The sequence below is a fragment of the Geotrypetes seraphini genome, chromosome 2 (assembly GCF_902459505.1).
Source record: "Geotrypetes seraphini chromosome 2, aGeoSer1.1, whole genome shotgun sequence".
Lineage (NCBI taxonomy): Eukaryota > Metazoa > Chordata > Amphibia > Gymnophiona > Dermophiidae > Geotrypetes > Geotrypetes seraphini.
The window spans coordinates 291,187,238-291,207,875 of record NC_047085.1 but is presented as its reverse complement, the minus strand read 5'-3'; the positions used below and the strand labels follow the sequence as shown (position 1 = coordinate 291,207,875).

Here is a 20,638-nt window from a genome sequence, read left to right as displayed (position 1 = left end):
CTGGACTGGAAATTAGCTAATGTCGTTCCTCTGCATAAAAAGGGTTGCAGGGCAGAGGCTGCGAATTATAGACCGGTGAGTCTCACATCAATAGTGTGCAAACTCATGGAAACACTAATTAAAAGCAAATTGGACACGATCTTGAATGAAGGGAATCTTCGGGATCCCAGTCAGCATGGCTTCACCAAGGGTAGGTCCTGCCAATCCAATCTCATCAGCTTCTTTGACTGGGTAACAAGAAAGTTGGACTTGGGAGAGTCTTTGGACGTCATGTACCTGGACTTCAGTAAAGCTTTTGACAGTGTCCCACACCGCAGGCTGCTAAGCAAGATGGAATCGATGGGGTTAGGAGAGACACTAACTGCATGGGTCAATGATTGGCTGAGTGGCAGACTTCAGAGGGTGGTGGTTAATGGTACCCTCTCTAAAACATCGGAGGTGACCAGTGGAGTGCCGCAGGGCTCGGTCCTGGGTCCACTCCTTTTCAACATATTCATAGGGGATCTGACTCAAGGGCTTCAAGGTAAAATAACACTATTCGCCGATGACGCCAAACTATGTAATATAGTAAGTGAATGCAGTTTACAGAATTATATGGCGCAGGACCTGCTTACATTGGAAAGTTGGTCCTCAACCTGGCAGTTAGGCTTCAATGCTAAGAAATGTAAGGTCATGCACCTCGGAAGCGGAAATCCATGCAGGACGTACTTCTTGAACGGAGAAACTTTAACTAGGACTTCAGCAGAACGAGATTTAGGAGTAATCATCAGTGCAGACATGAAAACTGCCAATCAAGTGGAGAAGGCTTCATCTAAGGCAAGGCAGATATTGGGTTGTATCAATAGAAGTTTCGTCAGCCGAAAGCCTGAAGTCATAATGCCATTGTACAGGGCCACGGTGAGACCTCATCTGGGGTACTGTGTGCAATTCTGGAGGCCACATTACAGTAAAGATGTGCGCAGAATTGAATCGGTTCAACGGACGGCCACCAGGATGATCTCGGGGCTCAAGGGTCTCTCGTACGAAGAGAGACTGAACAAATTGCAGCTCTACACTCTTGAGGAACGTAGGGAGAGGGGAGACATGATCGAAACATTTAAGTACCTCACGGGACGTGTTGAAGTGGAAGATGATATTTTCTTTCTCAAGGGACCCTCGGCCACAAGAGGGCACCCGCTCAAACTCAGGGGCGGAAAATTTCATGGCAACACCAGAAAGTATTTCTTCACAGAGAGAGTGGTTGATCATTGGAACAAGCTTCCAGTGCAGGTGATCGAGGCAGACAGCGTGCCAGACTTTAAGAATAAATGGGATACCCATGTGGGATCCCTACAAGGGTCAAGATAAGGAAATTGGGTCATTAGGGCATAGACAGGGGGTGGGTAAGCAGAGTGGGCAGACTTGATGGGCTGTAGCCCTTTTCTGCCGTCATCTTCTATGTTCTATGTTTCTACTTTCCAATCCCAAACAAAGAACGAATAATGGAATTTTGGACAACTTGTAACACATGCATGTCAGAAGATGTCATTCCCCAAAATAGATGCATCCAAAGTTTACTTAACATTCGCAGTTTGAAATAGGTCTTCTTAATACCGGAGGATTGGAGGACTGCAGAAAGGTGCATGTGGTCCCATTCCTCAAAAGTGGAAGTAAGGAAGAAGTAGGGAAGAAGTAGGGAATTAAAGGCCAGTAAGTCTGACTTCTGTGGTAAGCAAATTAATGGAAACACTTTTAAAACAGAGAATAGTCATGTTTCTGGAATCCTGTGGATTACAGGACTGGAGGCAACATGGTTTCACTAGAGGTAGGTCGTGTCAGACAAATCTGATCAATTTCTTTGACTGGGTAACCAGAGAATTGGATAGAGGATGTGCACTAGATGTGGTGTATTTAGATTTTAGCAAAGCCTTTGACAGTGTTCCACACAGACGTCTAATAAATAAACTGAGTGCCCTTGGGATGGGTCCCAAAGTGAAAGGCTGGGTCAGAAACTGGTTGAGTGGAAGGCAACAGAGAATAGTGATCAATGGAGATTGCTCTGAGGAAAGGGATGTTACCAGTGGTGTGCCTCAAGGTTCTGTTCTTGGGCCTGTTCTTTGAGTATTAGGTATTTAAGTAGTGTAAGCAAAGGGGGGGCCTAGGCAACCAGAGATCTGTGAGCTGTGTTAGCTATGAAACCTATCTCCAATGTAATTTTCTATTAAAACACCTTTACTCTGTAATAGTGCCTGCCTACAGTTAAGAGATGCAAGACTTAATCTGCTACCTATCCAAGCTTTGGCAATGTAAAATAAACCTTACAGAGCTTATCTACAGTTCAAGAACCCAAGTTAGGAAAGTTTAGAAAAATCAGTAACTCAAGAAAGACTCTTGTACCAAGGTTAGCCAAAAAGGAAGGAAAAGCTTTCATTTTTTAGGAAGAAAGAGGTCTAGGTTTGAAAACAGAGCAGTACACCACAATACAGATATATAGAGTCAGCTCAGTTTAACTACCGTATTTTCACGTAGATAACGCGCACCCGTGTAAAACGCGCACAAGGGTATAGCGCGCGGAAAACACAAATCTATGTACAGAAATTTTTATATACCGCGCACACCCGTATAACGCGCATGCTGCCCGACTCTCCCGTCACCGCCCGACTCTCCTTTTGCCCGCCCCGACTCTCCTCTGGCCACCCCGACTCTCCTTTCGCCCGCCCCCGACTCTCCTCTCCCCCTTGAAGTCCTGTCCCCACCCTGAAAACCTGATCCCCCCCTGACATCCGATTCACCCCAACGCAGGACCGCTCGCACCTCCACCCCGAAGGACCGCTCGCACGCACTCCCGTCCTCTTGCCCCAGCCAACCGCGGCACCCCCGACACGATCGGGGCAAGAGGGAGCTCAAGCCCTCTTGCTCCAGCCAACCGCGGCACCCCTGACACGATCGGGGCAAGAGGGAGCTCAAACCCTCTTGCCCCCCCCCGACACAATCACGGCAAAAGGGAGCCCAAGCCCTCTTGCCCCGCCGACACCCCAACTCCCCGACAATATCGGGCCAGGAGGGAGCCCAAACCCTCCTGACCACGGCGACCCCCTACCCCCACCCCGCACTACATTACGGGCAGGAGGGATCCCAGGCCCTCCTGCCCTCGACGCAAACCCCCTCCCCCCAACGACCGCCCCCCCCCCAAGAACCTCCGACCGCCCCCCCCCAACCGACCCGCGACCCCCCTGGCCGACCCCCACGACACCCCCACCCGCCTTCCCCGTACCTTTGTGTAGTTGGCCGGACAGACGGGAGCCAAACCCGCCTGTCCGGCAGGCAGCCAACGACGGAATGAGGCCGGATTGGCCCATCCGTCCCAAAGCTCCGCCTACTGGTGGGGCCTAAGGCGCCTGGGCCAATCAGAATAGGCCCGGGAGCCTTAGGTCCCTCCTGGGGGCGAGGCCTGAGGCACATGGGCCCAACCCGACCATGTGCCCAAGGCCCCGCCCCCAGGAGGGACCTAAGGCTCCCGGGCCTATTCTGATTGGCTCAGGCGCCTTAGGCCCCACCAGTAGGCGGAGCTTTGGAACGGATGGGCCAATCCGGCCTCATTCCGTCGTTGGCTGCCTGCCGGACAGGCGGGTTTGGCTCCCGTCTGTCCGGCCAACTACATAAAGGTACGGGGAAGGTGGGTGGGGGTGTCGTGGGGGTCGGCCAGGGGGGGCGAGGGTCGGCTGGGGGGCGGTCGGAGGTTCTTGGGGGAGGGCGGGCGTTGGGGGGAGGGGGGTATGCGTCAAGGGCAGGAGGGCCTGGGATCCCTCCTGCCCGTAATGTAGTGCGGGGTGGGGGTCGCCGTGGCCAGGAGGGTTTGGGCTCCCTCCTGGCCCGATATTGTCGGGGAGTTGGGGAGTCGGCGGGGCAAGAGGGCTTGGGCTCCCTTTTGCCCCGATCGTGTCGGGGGAGGCAAGAGGGCTTGAGCTCCCTCTTGCCCCGATCGTGTCGGGGGTGCCGCGGTTGGCTGGGGCAAGAGGACGGGAGTGCGTGCGAGCGGTCCTTCAGGGTGGGGATGCGGGTGCGAGCGCGTGCGAGCAGTCCTTCGGGGTGGGGGTGCGAGCGGTCCTGCGGGGGGGGGGGGTGAATCGGACGTCGGGGGGGGGGAACTATGTAAAAAAAATTTTGTACAACGTGCTCACGCGTATACCGCGCAAGGTTATGCACGGTTTGTAAAAACACGTATAACACGCGCGTTATATGCGTGAAAATACGTTAATTAAGAATTCAAAACTAGATTTCAGCCAACAAGCCCTGTACCCAGACAGATTACAATTATAAAATCAAAAGAGCACTTAACAGACTTCTGGTTCAGGTCTTTCAATGTTAGCACATGAATAAATTACTGCAGGTAAATGTATATCTAGCAAGTTCAAGTCAGAAATCCCCAATAAATATATATAAACTAAGTTAGAACATAAGAACATAAGCAGTGCCTCCGCCGGGTCAGACCATAGGTCCATCCTGCCCAGCAGTCCGCTCCCGCGGCGGCCCAAAGAGGTCATGACCTGTCTGAATCACTAGAAGGGGCCCCCTTGCCACCTTGGTTTTCCATTGAGTCCTATCTTCCCATCGAAGTCCTAACCCTTCGGTCTTGCACATGCACGAGCTGGTTGGGTTTCTATACTTATTACCTGGTTAGCTTTCTATACCTATGTTACATCCCAGCACCTCTCTCAGTATCCCACGATCCCTTTATCCTTCAGGAATCCGTCCAATCCCTGTTTGAATCCCTGTACCGTACTCTGCCTGATCACTTCCTCCGGTAGCACATTCCAGGTGTCTACGACCCTTTGGGTGAAAAAAAACTTCCTTGCATTTGTTTTGAACCTATCTCCCTTCAGTTTCTCCGAATGCCCCCTCGTACCTGTTGTCCCTTTCAGCCTGAAGAATCTTTCCCTATCCACCCTCTCTATGCCCCTCATGATCCTGAAGGTCTCTATCATATCTCCCCTGAGCCTCCTCTTTTCCAGAGAGAAGAGCCCCAGCCTATCCAACCTCTCAGTGTATGGGCAGTGTTCCAGCCCTCTTACCAGTTTCGTTGCTCTCCTTTGTACTCTCTCAAGTACCGCCATGTCCTTCTTGAGGTACGGCGACCAATATTGAACGCAGTATTCCAGATGTGGACGCACCATCGCTCGATACAATGGCATGATGACTTCCCGCGTCCTGTTTGTTATGCCCCTGTTTCCTGCCCAATAAACCAGCTGCAATACTTAATCTGCTACTTTCCAAGTTTTGGCAATGTAAAATAAACCTTACAGAGCTTATCTACAGTTCAAGAACCCAAGTTAGGAAAGTTTAGAAAAATTAGCAGCTCAAGAAACACTCTTGTACAAAGGTTAGCAAAAATGGAAGGAAAGAGATAATGTATTTTTCGCTCCATAACAAGCATTTTCCCCCCCCCAAAAGTGGGTGGAAATAAGGGTGCGTCTTATGGAGCGACTACACCCCCCCCCCCCCCGGTACATTTTTGTAATCCCGGCGGTCCAGCGCTTCCACCAGCAGCCTTCCACACTCCCACAGTGCTGAGCGGGTAAGGAGGACCACCCCCCCATTCTGATTAGTTGCTCAGAGGTCAGCAGAACTACGATTGAGCTAGATTGCGGTTCGGAACAGCCCCTGTCTTGGCAGACAGCTTCACCAGCCTGCCCGCCGGCGGAGCCGTTTCCATCTCAAGTTCCTCGGCCGCCTGCTACAAGTCCCGGCTCTCTGCACCAGGCCATTCTCTTCCTAGTGGCCCCCGCCATCCAGTCCTCATCTGCTGCCTCCCCTACGTATGCATGACTGACCTTGATGCTCTTGGGAGATAATGCTGGCTCTAAGGCATTGGCGAGCGACGGCAGTGACCAAGTGAGACCCAGGCAGAAGTGGTGCGAAGCTGCCCCGAGATTTCGCCTAGAGCGCTGCTCAGAGAGGGGGATGGCTGGATGACAAAGGCAGCAGGAATGCTGTGGAACAGCACACGGGCTGCTAGACTGCGACTCCCCCGAGCCTGCTCCTTCCTTCCGTGCTGGATAGAAGGGGAAAGACGCTGGAGATCTGCAAGAGAGTCATACTGAGGGAGTTGAGGGGTGGGAAGCAACAGTGCGATATACTAATCCTGGGGGGGGGGGGGGGGATGACAGAGAGAAATAGGATGAAATGCAGGACAAGACACACACAGAGAAGGAAAATGCTGAATATGAGAAGGCAGATGTGGAAACAGGAGGAAGGAAAGGAACAGTTTATAGAAGGGCGATGTTTGTTGCACAGGACAGATAAGGCTACAGGAGGAAGATGGTGGACATGGAGAGAGAAGAAATGTGAGCTGGACAGAAGTTATTAAAATGACAAGAAAAAATAGCACTTTGGCAGCTACTTTCATGGAGTGTCTCTTGTGTTTATTTATGGTCATTTAAATCAGTTGTTACATAGTAATCACATGGCCTACAATATCTGACTGAATGTGTATCCCCCTATATTGTGCTCCAGAAGCTGGCTATACCATTGAGAAGAGTTAAAGTTGCAAACTGTGAGGGTGGGGTGTCCTGGCATCTGGACAGCTTTTCAAAACTCAGCACTTTGTCCAGGTTTTGAAAAGCTTCCAGCTAGGAGCGATGTCGATACAGTGCTGGACCTGCCACTAGGCCTGCCTGCCCTGTGCCCGTTCCCAGCTTACCACTAGACCACCAGAGGAGGGAAAGGATACAGAGCCTAGCAGGGAGGAGGGACAGGGTGCAGAGCCTGGCAGGGAGAATTTGGTTCAGAATGTGTTTTTTCTCCTCTAAATCTAGGGTGTGTCTTATGGTCAGGTGCATCTTATGGAGCGAGAGATACAGATTCTAATACCTCTAAACTCTTCACTTATTATTCAAAGCAGATATAACCTGTCCTCTTCATCCAGTTGTTTAACAAATCAAAGGACCTGTACTAGCAGCAATCCTTTTGACTCTATAATAGAGAGCACTATCAGCATAACTCAACCGTTGCCACAGTATATACCTATAGGAGGTCGACTCAACCACTATTATCATCAATGGTCCTGTATAACAGATCACTGGGACTTTTAAGTGGTGAGTCAGGGCTATGCCCTTAATTTACCAAAAAGACCCACAAATCATCCTCTAAGATAATCTCTTTTCAATGCACAATAAACTCCTCCATGCTCTCAACAAATACTTGGTGAAGGAGAAATTTTGCATGGTCTCTCTGGGAACCCTGTTACCACTATTAGGAAAGAATGACTGACTCTGCTCTCTAAACCTAATGGAAGCATACACACATATTTCCATCCTCTCTACCCACAGGAAATGTCTTTGCTTTCAAGTGGCAAAATGCCACTTCCACTACAGAGTACTACCATTTGGACTAGCATCAGCACCTAGAAGCAGGGGTCTCAAAGTCCCTCCTTGATGGCCGCAATCCAGTTGGGTTTTCAGGATTTCCCTAATGAATATGCATTGAAAGCAGTGCATGCACATATATCTCATGTATATTCATTGGGGAAATCCTGAAAACTCGACTGGATTGCGGCCCTCAAGGAGAGACTTTGAGACCCCTGACCTAGAGTATTCACAAATGCTTAGCGGTAGTAGTGGCACTCCTCCACTCATTCAGTTTTTATGTCTTCCCTAATCAAAAGACCCCAACATCTCAACAAGCTCACCAAGCCAAGAGTGCAACACTTTGCCTATTGGAACTTCTTGGATTTGCAATCAACTACCAGAAATCCCATGTACAACCTACTCGAACTCTAGAGTTCATTGGGGTGCTTCTAGATACAACTTAAGCTCGTGCCTTTTAACCTCAACAGAGACTTGACAATCTGATTCATATCTGCAAGTCTCCTTTCTCCACTGCATTACTGCACATCAAATGGTACATCTCTTCAGCCACATGGCATCTGGCATTTACATAACTCCATTTGCCTGTCTACATCTTAGAGAACTTTAGAAGACACTCTTGACCCAATGGTCTCAAGCCAATGGAACACTATCCATATGAATAAAGTGACTTTAGAGCTGTCAGTCCCTTCAGTTGTGGTTATCGGCAAGCCAATCTTTCCAAAGGCCTTCTGTTTCACACTCCACATAAAAAAATATTAAGAATACTTCCATACTAGGTTGGGGAGCCCACCTCAGTGGTGTCCATACTCAAGGCAGCTGGAATCCTCATGAGAAAACTACATATCAATCTTCTTGAGCTTTGAGTAATCTGCTATGCTCTACGCACGTTCCAAGATCACCTTCTTAATCAAGTAGTAATCATCCAAACAGACAACCAAGTAGTCATGTGCTACAGGAACAAACAAGGAGGCACAGAGTCTCACCTAGTTTGCCAAAAAGAAGTCCAGACCTGGTCCTGGGCGATACCTTGCAACATATTTCTAAAAGCAGTTCATCTAACAGGAAAACAGAATGTCTTAGCAGACAAATTAAGGAGACTCCTATAACCTCACGAGTTGTCACAACTCTGTTTTATGCCAGATATTTTCAGACTGGGGTACCCCAGAAGTGGATCTCTTTGCTTCCTCCCTACAACCACAAACTTCCTCTCTTCTCTTGCATGCTCATTGTGGTTATCCTGAAAACCTGGCCTGCCAGTAGATCTCAAGGCCCAGAATTGGGCAGCCCTGTGATAGGTCTTTACCATACCAAGCCACCTCTCAAACCTCCTCCTATGGCTTGGGACCTTAATGTTGTACTTACCACTGATGAAGCTTCCATCTGGATGCCGAGTCAGTGAACTTCTTCATGCCAAGTCAGTGAAGATTATCTTTGCCTTTCAAGTTTCACAGATCACTGGATTATTATCACAAGCATCATGAAGCAGTGCTGAAGATCCCAAGGGGGGGGGGGACTTACCTCCAAAACAGAGCCCTGTCGAACCTATAGCAGCATGCAAAATCATTTGAGAAACTTTGGTCAATACATCACTAAGATAAGTACCATGCTCAACTTCTGATTTTTTCCAGCTGATTTTTGTGACTATATTCATATCATTATAATTTATAATGGCATGGTTACTGGACACTTTACAGCTTTCACAGTGCAGGACAGCAGCGGTTGAAATTTTGCTGACAAATATTTACTTTATTGCATTTGGACATGGAGATACACTATATTTTTTACATACCATTGTGAGTTGTGAAGACTGAGGACTCTTTCACACCAGAAAACTTCTTTTTAAGAAGAAATATATATTTTTTCATAGCAACTACTTTAGAATTCAGCCAGCTGCTCTCTTATTTGGATTTGAGGAAGGATTCTCAACTGTTTTTCATAGATAAAGAGCATAATTTTAATTCATAAGAACACGGTACCACTGTAATGCTATACAAACCACTATCTTTCAAGAAAGGAAGACCAAAAAACCCACAAAACAATTCAAAAGGTGTTTTTTGACAGTTGTATTAAATGTTAAAATAAAAATTTTACATTTATATCCGACAATGCATATCACCAACAAAATTTTCTCACACAATCTCCACCAAATTCCTGTGTCTCTAGACAGATCTAAGAAGAGAATATAAGAGAACACATTTTTGGAAGTTTCCAATGCAAACTGCATTGGCAAACTTGGCACTGCCAATCTTTAATATTTATTTTTCTGCATAGAAATGCATGCTCTGACAACAACAGAGTTTAATTGTTCAAAAGGCAACTCCAGTTTTCACTAGGAAAGCAGCCAGCACAAATACACACCTTGCATTTAACAATACTCCTTGGATGAAATATCTGTGTCTGCAATGCACATAACTCTATTACTAGCACAGTTTTCTTTGAGAGAATAAGGAGTGGCTGTTCGCTGAAGCAGTGAGAGAATGATCAAAGCATTGATGCTACAACCATTTACACCAACAATTCAGTTAATGTCCAGTTTTATGGATGTCAAAAACATATAAATTTAAATTGCATCTATTTCATCTTAAAATAATTAGAATGTCTTATTATGTCTTATTATACTGATAACCAAAGCAATACCCAAAAGTGGATTACTCTATTTCTAAGCAATTTTAGAAATGAGCCCCCCCCCCCAACAAACCAAAACCCCTCATTTGCATCATGGCAAAATGATACATGAAGAAATGCTTGCATATATCAGAGGTAAAACCTTTATGGCATTTGCCACAGAGTGGCAAGTACTGTATACAGATAGCAGAGCAAGCAGTCTATATCCTACTTCTTGAATAAAAAAAAAAAGAATGCAGTGTTTAGGAAAATATGCATTTGTCCATCTAATAGCAAACAATGGAATATATTAACCTCTTGGTAATGAGATCAAGTTACCTGTTATTAAATCCAAATGCCTGCAGCAATAATGCTTAGTGACAAGCAGCCAAACTCTTGATGCCCAAGGGTTACTCCAAAGCTTCCTAAACCTAATCTAGTGATCCCACAAGTCAGCTGAGGTTTTAAAATATCTACAATGAATATGCATGAGATATTTTTGTCCCCTTCCTCTTCCACACACACACTGTATGTAGCTCAGTTATACAGAAATTTATCTCATTACAAATTCATTTGGGTCAATAAGACAGAGATGGGAAGCCAAGACTATAAACCCTAAGATATCAAAAACCTTTAAAGGTATTAATGTTTCACTGTGCAAAACCAGTGTTACAGACATAACTTCTATTTTAAAACTCTGACAACTGATGTTAAATCTGTAGACAAATTATCTGAATTTCAGTTTCTTAAATATTACACTTCAGCATTTCTAATCGCATCAATTTACCCAATTCAAATTGGCATGATTGTTCTAAGTAAGCCTGCACCCTTTTCTGATAATACAAGAATTATAAATATATAATTCATTTTAATAACATAGCCAAGGGCACAAACCAAGTAGAAAAATAGAAAATAGATGTTACTTTCTATGTGGATTCTGCACCACAAATAATTTTAACTGCAAATTAATCAAAAAGTGTGCCAGGGATAACTATGAAGAAAGATTACACTTGCACAGCAGAAGAGAAATGGTATGAACTACAATATAAACTCTTCATGGCATTGTCTTTTACACATCACCACAGATCTACATGCAATGATGTTTTTTGTCTTAATATTTAAAAAAAGGATTGTGTTTACTTAACAGATAGCATTCTTAATGAATTTTATGCAGGATGCTGCTGCCTTTGTCTTCCCTTATTTCCACCCTCCCATAGCCTCACTACTAAATCCATTCCAGCAACTGAAGATATGAGTGTGTAAATGTAATTCTTATTAGACAGCTTTTACTTTGCTGCATCTTTTTTACCAATGCAGTGGCTTAACAAAAATGCTGCACAACAGCCAATGAATATGCCATGAAACCATACCTAGCTCTATAAATGAAAGATGTTCCTAATCTGCAGTTACTAAGAGGAGAAAAGTTAGGTTTCCATGAGCTCTCTTTCTTCTACTAACAAAAAAAACAAAACAAAAAAACAGCACTCTTCAACAAACCTTTCATTACACTATTTATAAAATCTGGTCAGCTAAATATTTTCCTTTCTCCAGTATAACACACCTCTCCCTCCACTAACACACATATCTATCACATTATTTATGGCAATGCAAGTCAAGTGAAACTTAATAGATGTGCATTATATGAAGCTTACCAGACTATTTAATATTTGTGGTGGTAGAAAGGGAGCAGGATAGAGGTTCTGAAACCAGTTTCCGCACCCTTGAGTCAGAAGATAGGAGAAATGTATTTAATCCCTTAGTACCAATGCTTCACAGCCTAGCACCCATGTATCTTCCTGTAGGGATTAGTGCTATGGAATCCTGACTTCCAGCGTCAAGGAATTAACATCAAGAGCCCTAGCGATCTTTCTTAAAATCCTAAAAATGGGAAAACTTTTTCCAAAACCCTTTCTACAATTTCTACAGGTTACTGTACAACATTATAAATCAAGATGCATGAAAAAAATATATCAGACAATAAAAATGTACAACAGCTTTGGTGTTACACAGTTAAAACAGAAGTCTTGAAGGCAGAGTTCATGTTCTTATCACTGACCCCACAATGCTGGTTAGCTATAGTTCAGTAAGATTTGATTTCAGAAGTTTTGGTCAAACAACCCCCTTCTGTTCCTCAGAGAGAAAACCAATTTATTTCGAAAGTGTTAAATGCTGTAGAGTCTGCTCCAGCTGTACAAAATGTCTTGCCTCTTTGTGCTATTGCTTAGTCTCTTGTTAACTGAACAGTCCAAAATAAAGTGACAACTAGATTTAATAAATTAATATACATTTTTTTTTTTAAGATGTAAAATGAACATTTTTCCTTTTCTCTTTTTAAATTCAAAGTTTTAAAGATGTCTGGATATTTCTATTTACACATGTACAGATCTCAAACAGCGTGGTTAACGTTGAGAAAATGCAGCTGGAGGGCTTTTACATATCTGGATGCTGTGAACGTTTGGGGAAACAACACTGTCAGGACCATCACTGGAAGAGACTTTTAAATGAAGGCCAAAGAAAAAGGGGCAAGACGAATGTCACTGGGACTGAAGCAACCGTTTTATTCCTGCGAGGTTGAAGGAGGTGCTACTGATGTGCCTAATTTGCCAGACTTTCGCTCATAGTTCACGAGTCGTTGTCCAACGAGGTACCTGAAGTTAAAAAATAGAAGTTTAAAAAAATCTGTGTAAAGACTAGTAAAGGTTCTACCAACAAAAATGTAAAATGCAAATTACATAATGGAAGTAATAACCCTTCTTCCACCCCACTAAGACTGTCTGTTTAAGAGTACAACTCATAAATATTGAGCATACATTCACAGATAGTACTCAAGACCATCTGATTGTCTGGGGTCATCATGCATCAGTTTATCATAAGGGTATGGAACAAATCAATGGGGTCCAAATATCAAAAAAGCCTTGAAAAAATGTTCGAGATGGTCAAAAACATATGCATTAACAAATAGACCTGCTCCTAGTTTCCAAAATTGTACACAGAGCCCTAAACCATTCATAAAAATTTGAATATTTTTTTATATATTTCTTTATTTTATATTTTTATTATTTTTCTAATTAAGGGTGAATGATCAGTTTCTGGGGAACAACCTTTGTAATCAATTGTTAGGTTTCCACCAGGGTATATCCCACATGAAATGTGCACCCAAAAGCGCACTGTGGGTATTACCCAAAAACATCATCTGTGTTCACCCAAATTTTTATTTTAAATTTCAAAAGGTGCTGTGTGCAATACGAAACTTGAAACATTTAAAAATCAATGTCACTTATTCCCATATAGGTTCAGTAATATATAATAAATAGGTTCTCATCAAAAATCAAGAAAACCCAATAAACTTATCTAGAGATGATTGCAGCTATCCATATCTTATTGAAGGGGTGCCTTGGCTGATTGGGGAACAATGAATGAGTATTTCCCATAATATTAGGTCTAGGAAATAATTGTGAAACTAACTAGAAACAGATTTAATGCAAACTCTACAAAGCTTTTTCCAATCTAAGGGCTCCTTTTACTAAGCTACGGAATAACGCGCGCTAAATTACCGCGCACGTGCTAGACCTTAATAGTTCTAGCCGCGTAGCGCGGGTTTAGTGCGCGCTAAAATGCTGCGTGCGCTAAAAACGCTAACGTAGCTTAGTAAAAGGAGCCTTATGTGTAATCTATGGAATTTGTTGGCAGAAGATGTGATCTACTCCAGTGGATAGCTGCACTGAAGAAAACATTTGCACAAGTTTCTAAAAGGAAAGGTTTAAATGTATTTAATTTGTTTTCTATCTCGTTCTCCCCAAAGAGCTCAGAACAGGCTACAGGTTAATATACAGTTTATAGGTTACAATTTGCCATAGTTACAGTACAAGGTTTTTCAATACAAGTTTTATTCTAACTTGACACATACTAATGATATAATATACAGTTTACAGGTTAAATTTGCCAGATTCATCAATACAAGTTTATATTCTAACACAGTGTTCTTCAACCACTGGTCCATGGACCGGTGCCGGTCCACAGAAATTTCTTGCCGGTCCACAGGGCCGGCATGTGCATCAGGCTCAAAACTTTTTTTCTTCAACTGCCAGTCCGCGGTGCGATCGATGTGTTGTTAATAAGATTACATTGTGTGTATATATGAAAAATGAATGAAAAAAATAGTGTTACAATTAGGACTATGGGGGCAGGGTCTGGGGTGGAGATTGGGTAGAGATGGGCAGGGTCTGGCCCATGACTTAGCCCAGTGTTCTTCAACCGCCGGTCTGAAGACTGATGCCGGTCCACAAAATAATTCTTTTATTTCTGACGGTCCATAGGTGTAAAAAGGTTGAAGAACACTGTTCTAACACAACACATACCAGGATCCAGTACCAATACACATTTTTTTGTAATCCACTGGTTGTAGACAGGGGAGATAGGTGAAGAGCGAAAGATTAGGTTCTTACCTCTGCTAATAATCTTTTTTGTAAATCCAGATTCTATTCCTGGACAAGCAAGTTGTGAACCTATTCTCGCCAGACAGGCTTATAGGGAAGACATAAATATTCAGAGTCTTCAGCACCTCCCCTCTTATCTCAGCACCGCCTCCCAGAGAATCAGTTTAGTAGAAAAGCAGACAGCAACATTTGGAAGGAAAAGAACAAAAGAAGGGGAATTTGGAAACTCCCTGGCACATTAGTCTACTCTGCTCAGAACATGAACATTAAATGGTCATGAAGAATCACAAACAGGCAAAATCAACAGTAGAACCTGAACAAAATAGTGCTAATAGGAGACAACCGGCACTTATGAAAGGGGGCACTAGGACTAGAAACCCCAAGGAAACTGCAAAATACATTCAGGTGGTAATCTTCAAGGGACTGGTCAGAAAGAACAGTAATTCATCTTACCAGTACTTGTCAAGGCAGACAATCGGTGAATCAGCAGGTTCCAGGGTGGGTTCCAGGAATAGAGTGAGGATTATAAGAAAGAATATTAGCAGAGGTAAAAACCTAATCTTTCGTTCTTGTACAATCTATTTCTGGACAAGTGAGATATAATAGGCAGTCTCAAAAACTAGAGTTGGGCTGATGAGCTGCCCTCTGATCCAAGAAGTAGCAGCCAAAGGCCTGGTGTTGCCATCAGATTTGTTTCTTGGAGGCCGCCGCCAGATGGCTCCTGGATGCCGGCTGGCATCGAGTACCCCCGAACTACAGCCTGGCATGAGTGTGTACCCAAGAAGCCCCCATAGAAAGGATGCGAGCACTGTGAGGGATGAAAGCTATGGCATCCTGAACCCCTCAGGGGACGGGGTCTGCTATCTTGCAATGTCTTAGGCTTACGGTCCTGAATGCCAGCCATAACGTCATCTAGACCTCTGCCAAACAACTACCCTCGGAAGGGCAACTTTCTCAGGGTTGCCTTAGAGCAGGGGGTGTCCAATGTCAGTCCTCGAGGGCCGCAATCCAGTCGGGTTTTCAGGATTTCCCCAATTAATATGCATGAGATCTATTTGCATGCACTGCTTTCATTGTATGCTAATAGATCTCATGCATATTCATTGAGGAAATCCTGAAAACCCGACTGGATTGCGGCCCTCGAGGACCGACATTGGACACCACTGCCTTAGAGGATGAGTCTTCAGACTACTGCCAGATCCATAACATATGAACATAAGATTAGCCTTACTGGGTCAGACCAATGGTCCATCTAGCCCAGTAACCCATCCTTATGGTGGCCAATCCAGGTCACTAGTACCTGGCAAAAACCCAAACAGTAGCAACATTATCCCAGGACAAGCAGGCAGCATATTCTCACACATGGGTGATGTCACCGATGGAGCCCCGGTATGGACACTTGAAAAGTGCATCACCACTTTAAGACTTTATAAAGTTAACAACATCCCGCACTGCGCATGCGCGAGTGCCTTCCCGCCCGACGTAAGTGCATGGTCCCTCAGTTTCCGTGGAGCTAAGAAGTCACGTTTCAATGAATGTTGAAATTTTTCTGCCTTCCCGCTCTAGCGATTTGTGACTTTTCAGTCATTCATTCTCTTTTTTTCTTTTATGTTAATTAATAAACTATAAAAAAAAATTTTCTTTTCCCTTTTCGCTGTTGACGGGCTTTTGGTCCAGCAGGGCCTTTTCATTTGTCTCAGCCATCGCGTTTAATTTAGCAGAGGTGGTCTTCCCGTCCATGTCACGCCCGTCGACGGGATTTAAAAAGTGCGGTTGCTGTGCTCGAGCTATTTCCCTGACTGACCCTCACCGCTGGTGTCTCTGAGCACTGTCCTGAAACCTGCACGCGCTGCTCTTCTTTGCAGAAAATAACTTTGAAAAATTGTCTTCTACAGCAGTGCCAACTTTTTGGTGTCGCTATGGAGGGAGAGCCGACATCGTCTCTGACACCGACCACACCCATAAAGACCACACCGAGAATTTCAACACTGGCAGAGTCTCCAACGCTGACTCTGGTATTGCAGTATTCCATCACTTTGGGTAAGCCGGCTAAGAAGCCTTCCCCTTCTCTCTCCGGGTCGCAGTAAAAGCTGCATTGAGCCAAGTCATTCTGACCTCGCAAAAGTCCCGTAAGTGCACGGTGCCGGTTTCAGTGAGTGTCTCTAGATCGGCTTCCTCATTACCGAACCATGCCGCTGCACCTTCACTTTGGTACTGACAAAAAAGCCTCCACCTTTCGTACCGGTGCTTACTCTTAAGCAGATGCCTTGTTTAAGGAAGAGTTAGAGGAACATTTTCAAATGTTAGTTCCGGCACCGGTTCTTCCGGTGTTGACTCAGACTCTTCCGGTGCCAGTCAAGTCTGAGCATGTCACAACACCGACCACCGGCACCGTTGAGTTTCCTACCACCAGGAAAGATAGTACTCGATATTCCAGATCGTCAACTCGAACTTCCAGGTATCGATCATCTCGACACCAATCTTCATTCTCCCAGTCATCCAAAGATCTAACACCGGTTAAATCTTGGAAGGTCTCCCGTAAAACTAAACACTCTGAGACCCCAACACCGATACGGTGCCAGCATCACTCTCCATCTTTATTACAAGATTCAGATTTGTTGGGAGATTCGGATCCCCCATCACCATCCACTACTGAGGCTGAAGATTCTTCTGACCGATTTCCAACCAGAGCTTCTTCCCCAACTGAGAAGATTTCATTTTCCAAATTCATCCGTCAAATGGGGAAGGACTTATTCATTCCATTGGAGGCTGATTCTAAATACAGCAAAGTTTTTGGAGAACTTTGACTAAGATCACCCTCCCAAAGAGATGCTCAAATTGCCATTACATGGCATTTTGAGAGAAACTTTTTTAAAAAATCTTGAAACTCCTCTTTCTATTCCAGTGGCACCTAAGAAATTGGAGTCTCTACAAAGTTTGACAAACCACAGCTTTCTTATGAATCCCTATTGGTAGAGTCCACTTTAAAGAAGTCTTCCTCAGCCAGCGTATATGCTTCTGTTCCTCCTGACAGAGAAGAAAAAACCATAGATAAATTTGATAGGAGACTATACTAAAACTCCATGCTTGCTAATAGGTCAGGAAACTACAATTTTTATTTCTCCTGCTATCTTAAACATCTTCTTAAGCAGTTTTCTGCTTACCTCAAATATGTTCCAACATGCAAGCAGCGGGGTTTCCAGCAACTGATATCCTCTATTCTCCAACTGAAAAAGTATATGGTTCGCTCCACATATGATACTTTCGAGCTTACTTCTAGGGCAGCGGCTATGTCTGTGACTATGCACCGTCTAGCATTGTTATGTGTTTCAGACATGAATGTTAATCATCAGGATTGTTTTGCTAACGCTCCATGTTTGGGAGATGAGCTTTTTGGTCCTTCCACAGATACCACCACACAGAAGCTCTCTACCCACAAAGCCCATTGGGACTCTTTGGTCAAGCCAAAAAAGAAACCAACTCCTCCAACATCTTTTAGTACAAATCATTTTTTTTTATTGATTACAAACAAGAAGTAGAAGAAGAAGAAGAGCAAAGCACATTACAAAACTCACAGTAAGTGCAACATAGGAGAGCAGAATATACCCCTTAAGATCAGTCATCAACAAATTTCAAAAGAAGCATACTCCCTCCTCCATGTTGGAAAATCCCCCATTCCCATCCCCCATCCCCAACAGCAAAATCCCCCCAAAAGTTACTCCCTATTCCCCCCCGGTAGCCTCCCCACCTGTTCCCTAGACACCAAATTGTGTAGAGGCCCTCAATAAATAAGGATAGCCTAATGGGAACATCATGCAACATACCTCTCGGAACCAAAGTGGAGAAAGAACCCTCCCTAATACCTAAACCCCAGTCTCAAAGACAATAAGAAAATGCAGCATAGACACCCATCAGAGAGCTGTACTCTGATACTCTCCAATAGCCAGCGATCATCTATCCCCCCCCCAGACATGGACAAAAAAAAAAGGCTTTCCCCCTCCGACTACCCCCCTGACAATTCCCCCCCCCCTCTGTTGTTCAAACCATTCAACACCGCAGCCATACACTTTCATATATACATACCACAGCCGTACACCCCACCATCAAACATACTCTGGTGAGTACCAGAAAGCCAAGAAGGAAGAAAAGAAAGACCCTCAAATTAGAAGGAATTCAGGACCAAGCTCCGAGCTCTAGGAGGCAAAAACTGTATATAAGCATCCCAGACCTGCTCGAGCGTGATACAGGCATGCCTTTGTTCCAGGGTCATCAACCCATGGAAACGATTGCGCCAGGCTCAGAAAGCAGGTGTGGTCGATTGCATTCAAACAGAGAGAATGATTTTCTTACCCAGCACTGCCGCCCTTCGCATCAGCATCCAATGTCCCCTGTTGGATATACGAAAAGATTCAAAACGATCCAGAAGAAAGCCAGTCGGGGACAGCGAAAGGGATTGGCCAAAGAACCACTCCAAAAATCTGACAGCGAAAGGGATTGGCCAAAGAACCACTCCAAAAATCTAAGAATAGCCCTCCAAAACCCCTTAACCTTCAGGCAAGCCCAAAAAGCATGAAAAAATGAATTACGGTAACACCCTGTTGGCACTTGGGGCATATTGGGGAAGAGACTCCTCCCGCCTTATGTACTTGCTCCTGAGAGAAGTAAGCTCTGTAAATCACTCTAAATAGGCATTCCCTCTGTTCTGCACTAAGAGAAATACTCGAGATATGATTAATGAGGGATGTAAAATCGAGAGAAGCAACAGGCACACCCAAATCCCTTCCCCACCTCTAGCCCAACAGGTCGTAAGACTTGGGGGGGCTCAAGATGCTCAGAGCTCCATGCAATGCAGCCATCGATAGCCCATCATCTTGAAATTGTTCAAAAAAGGTACGTATCTTATGACCCAGCCGAAACTTCAATCCATCCACTGACAAGGAACCAACATAATGATAAATCTGTTTGTAAGCAAATACTCTGCCCAGACCAGAGTGGTGCAATTCGGGAAAGGATGCCCAAGGTTTGATGTTTCCCTCTAAATCCAGGAGATGTTCAAGAAGGAGCAACTTTTGCCGAGTCCTAAGTACAAAATTGGGGTTATCAAGTCCGGGAGGAAATTGGGGATTGCCCTGAATAGTTAACTGATCAGACTCCCTGAGATCCCCCCAAGCAAACATACCAACTCCTCCAACATCTTTTAAACCTGCTTCATCGTATCCGCGCTTGGTTTCTGCCAAGGTTTCTGCTCCTCCTCACCCTCAACCCAGAAAACAGAAATAGCCATGTCAGCAAAAAACTCAGCCGACTACTCAGCTTAAACCTCCAGTCTTTTTGACGTGTTTCTTCAGAGCATAGCCACTGTTCTACTTCTAAAAGATCTTCCTCAGCTAATTGGGGGTCACCTTCAGTACTATCTTCATTGATGGACACTCATCACCTCCGTACTATCTTCATTGCTGGACACTCATCACCTCCGATCTCTGGGTTTTGACCATCATTCGGGAGGGTTCTTCTCTTCACTTCTCGACCCTCCCTCAAAGTCATCCTCTAAGAGAGTCTGCTTCCAACCATCAGCAATCCTCTCTCTTTCTTCAAGAAGTTCACTCCCTACTACTCCTCAATACCATTGACCAACAGAATCAGGGCTTTTACTCCCGCTATTTCTTAGTTCCAAATAAGACGGGAGGACTGTGCCCGAATTTAGATCCCAGAGCCCTCAACAAGTTTCTAGTCAGAGAAACATTTTGCATGCTCTCTTCAGCCACTCTCTATCCCCCCTCTTGGCTCAGAACGATTGGCTATGCTCTCTGGATCTCAAGGAAGCCTACACTCATATACCAATTCATGTAGCTTCCCGACGATACCTTTGTTTCCAAATCAATCACTGTCATTACCAGTATAAGGTGCGTCCCTTCGGCCTAGCGTCATCTCCAAGAGTCTTCACCAAGTGTCTCATTGTGGTAGCGGCAGCTCTGAGATCCCACAGACTCCAAATCTTCCCTTATTTAGACGAATGGTTGATCAAGGCTCTGTCGTCTCAGGCTGTTACTCTAGCGACGACCTAAACCATTGCATTTCTACAAGTTTTAGGGTTCAAGATCAATTTTACAAAATCGAACCTGCATTCAACTCAATGTCTCCAGTTCATCGGAGCCATTCTCGACATCACTGTGATGAGGGCGTTTCTTCCTCTAGATCGTCAGCTCACTCTTCTTCACATCTGTCAGCAACTGTTTCACCTCACCACTGTTA

General features: G+C 44.7%; 1 protein-coding gene across 3 annotated transcripts in view; it reads right to left on the bottom strand.

Annotated features, from left to right (window-relative positions):
* Positions 1-9,394: 9,394 nt before the first annotated feature.
* MARCHF6 (membrane associated ring-CH-type finger 6) overlaps positions 9,395-20,638 on the bottom strand; it is a 590,605-nt gene continuing 579,361 nt past the window's right edge. For all 3 annotated transcript variants that reach the window (XM_033929823.1, XM_033929822.1, XM_033929821.1), the window contains one exon: positions 9,395-12,598. In XM_033929823.1, the coding sequence (XP_033785714.1) occupies positions 12,508-12,598 (91 nt within the window). In that variant the 3' untranslated portion in view covers positions 9,395-12,507. The remainder of the gene's footprint in view (positions 12,599-20,638) is intronic.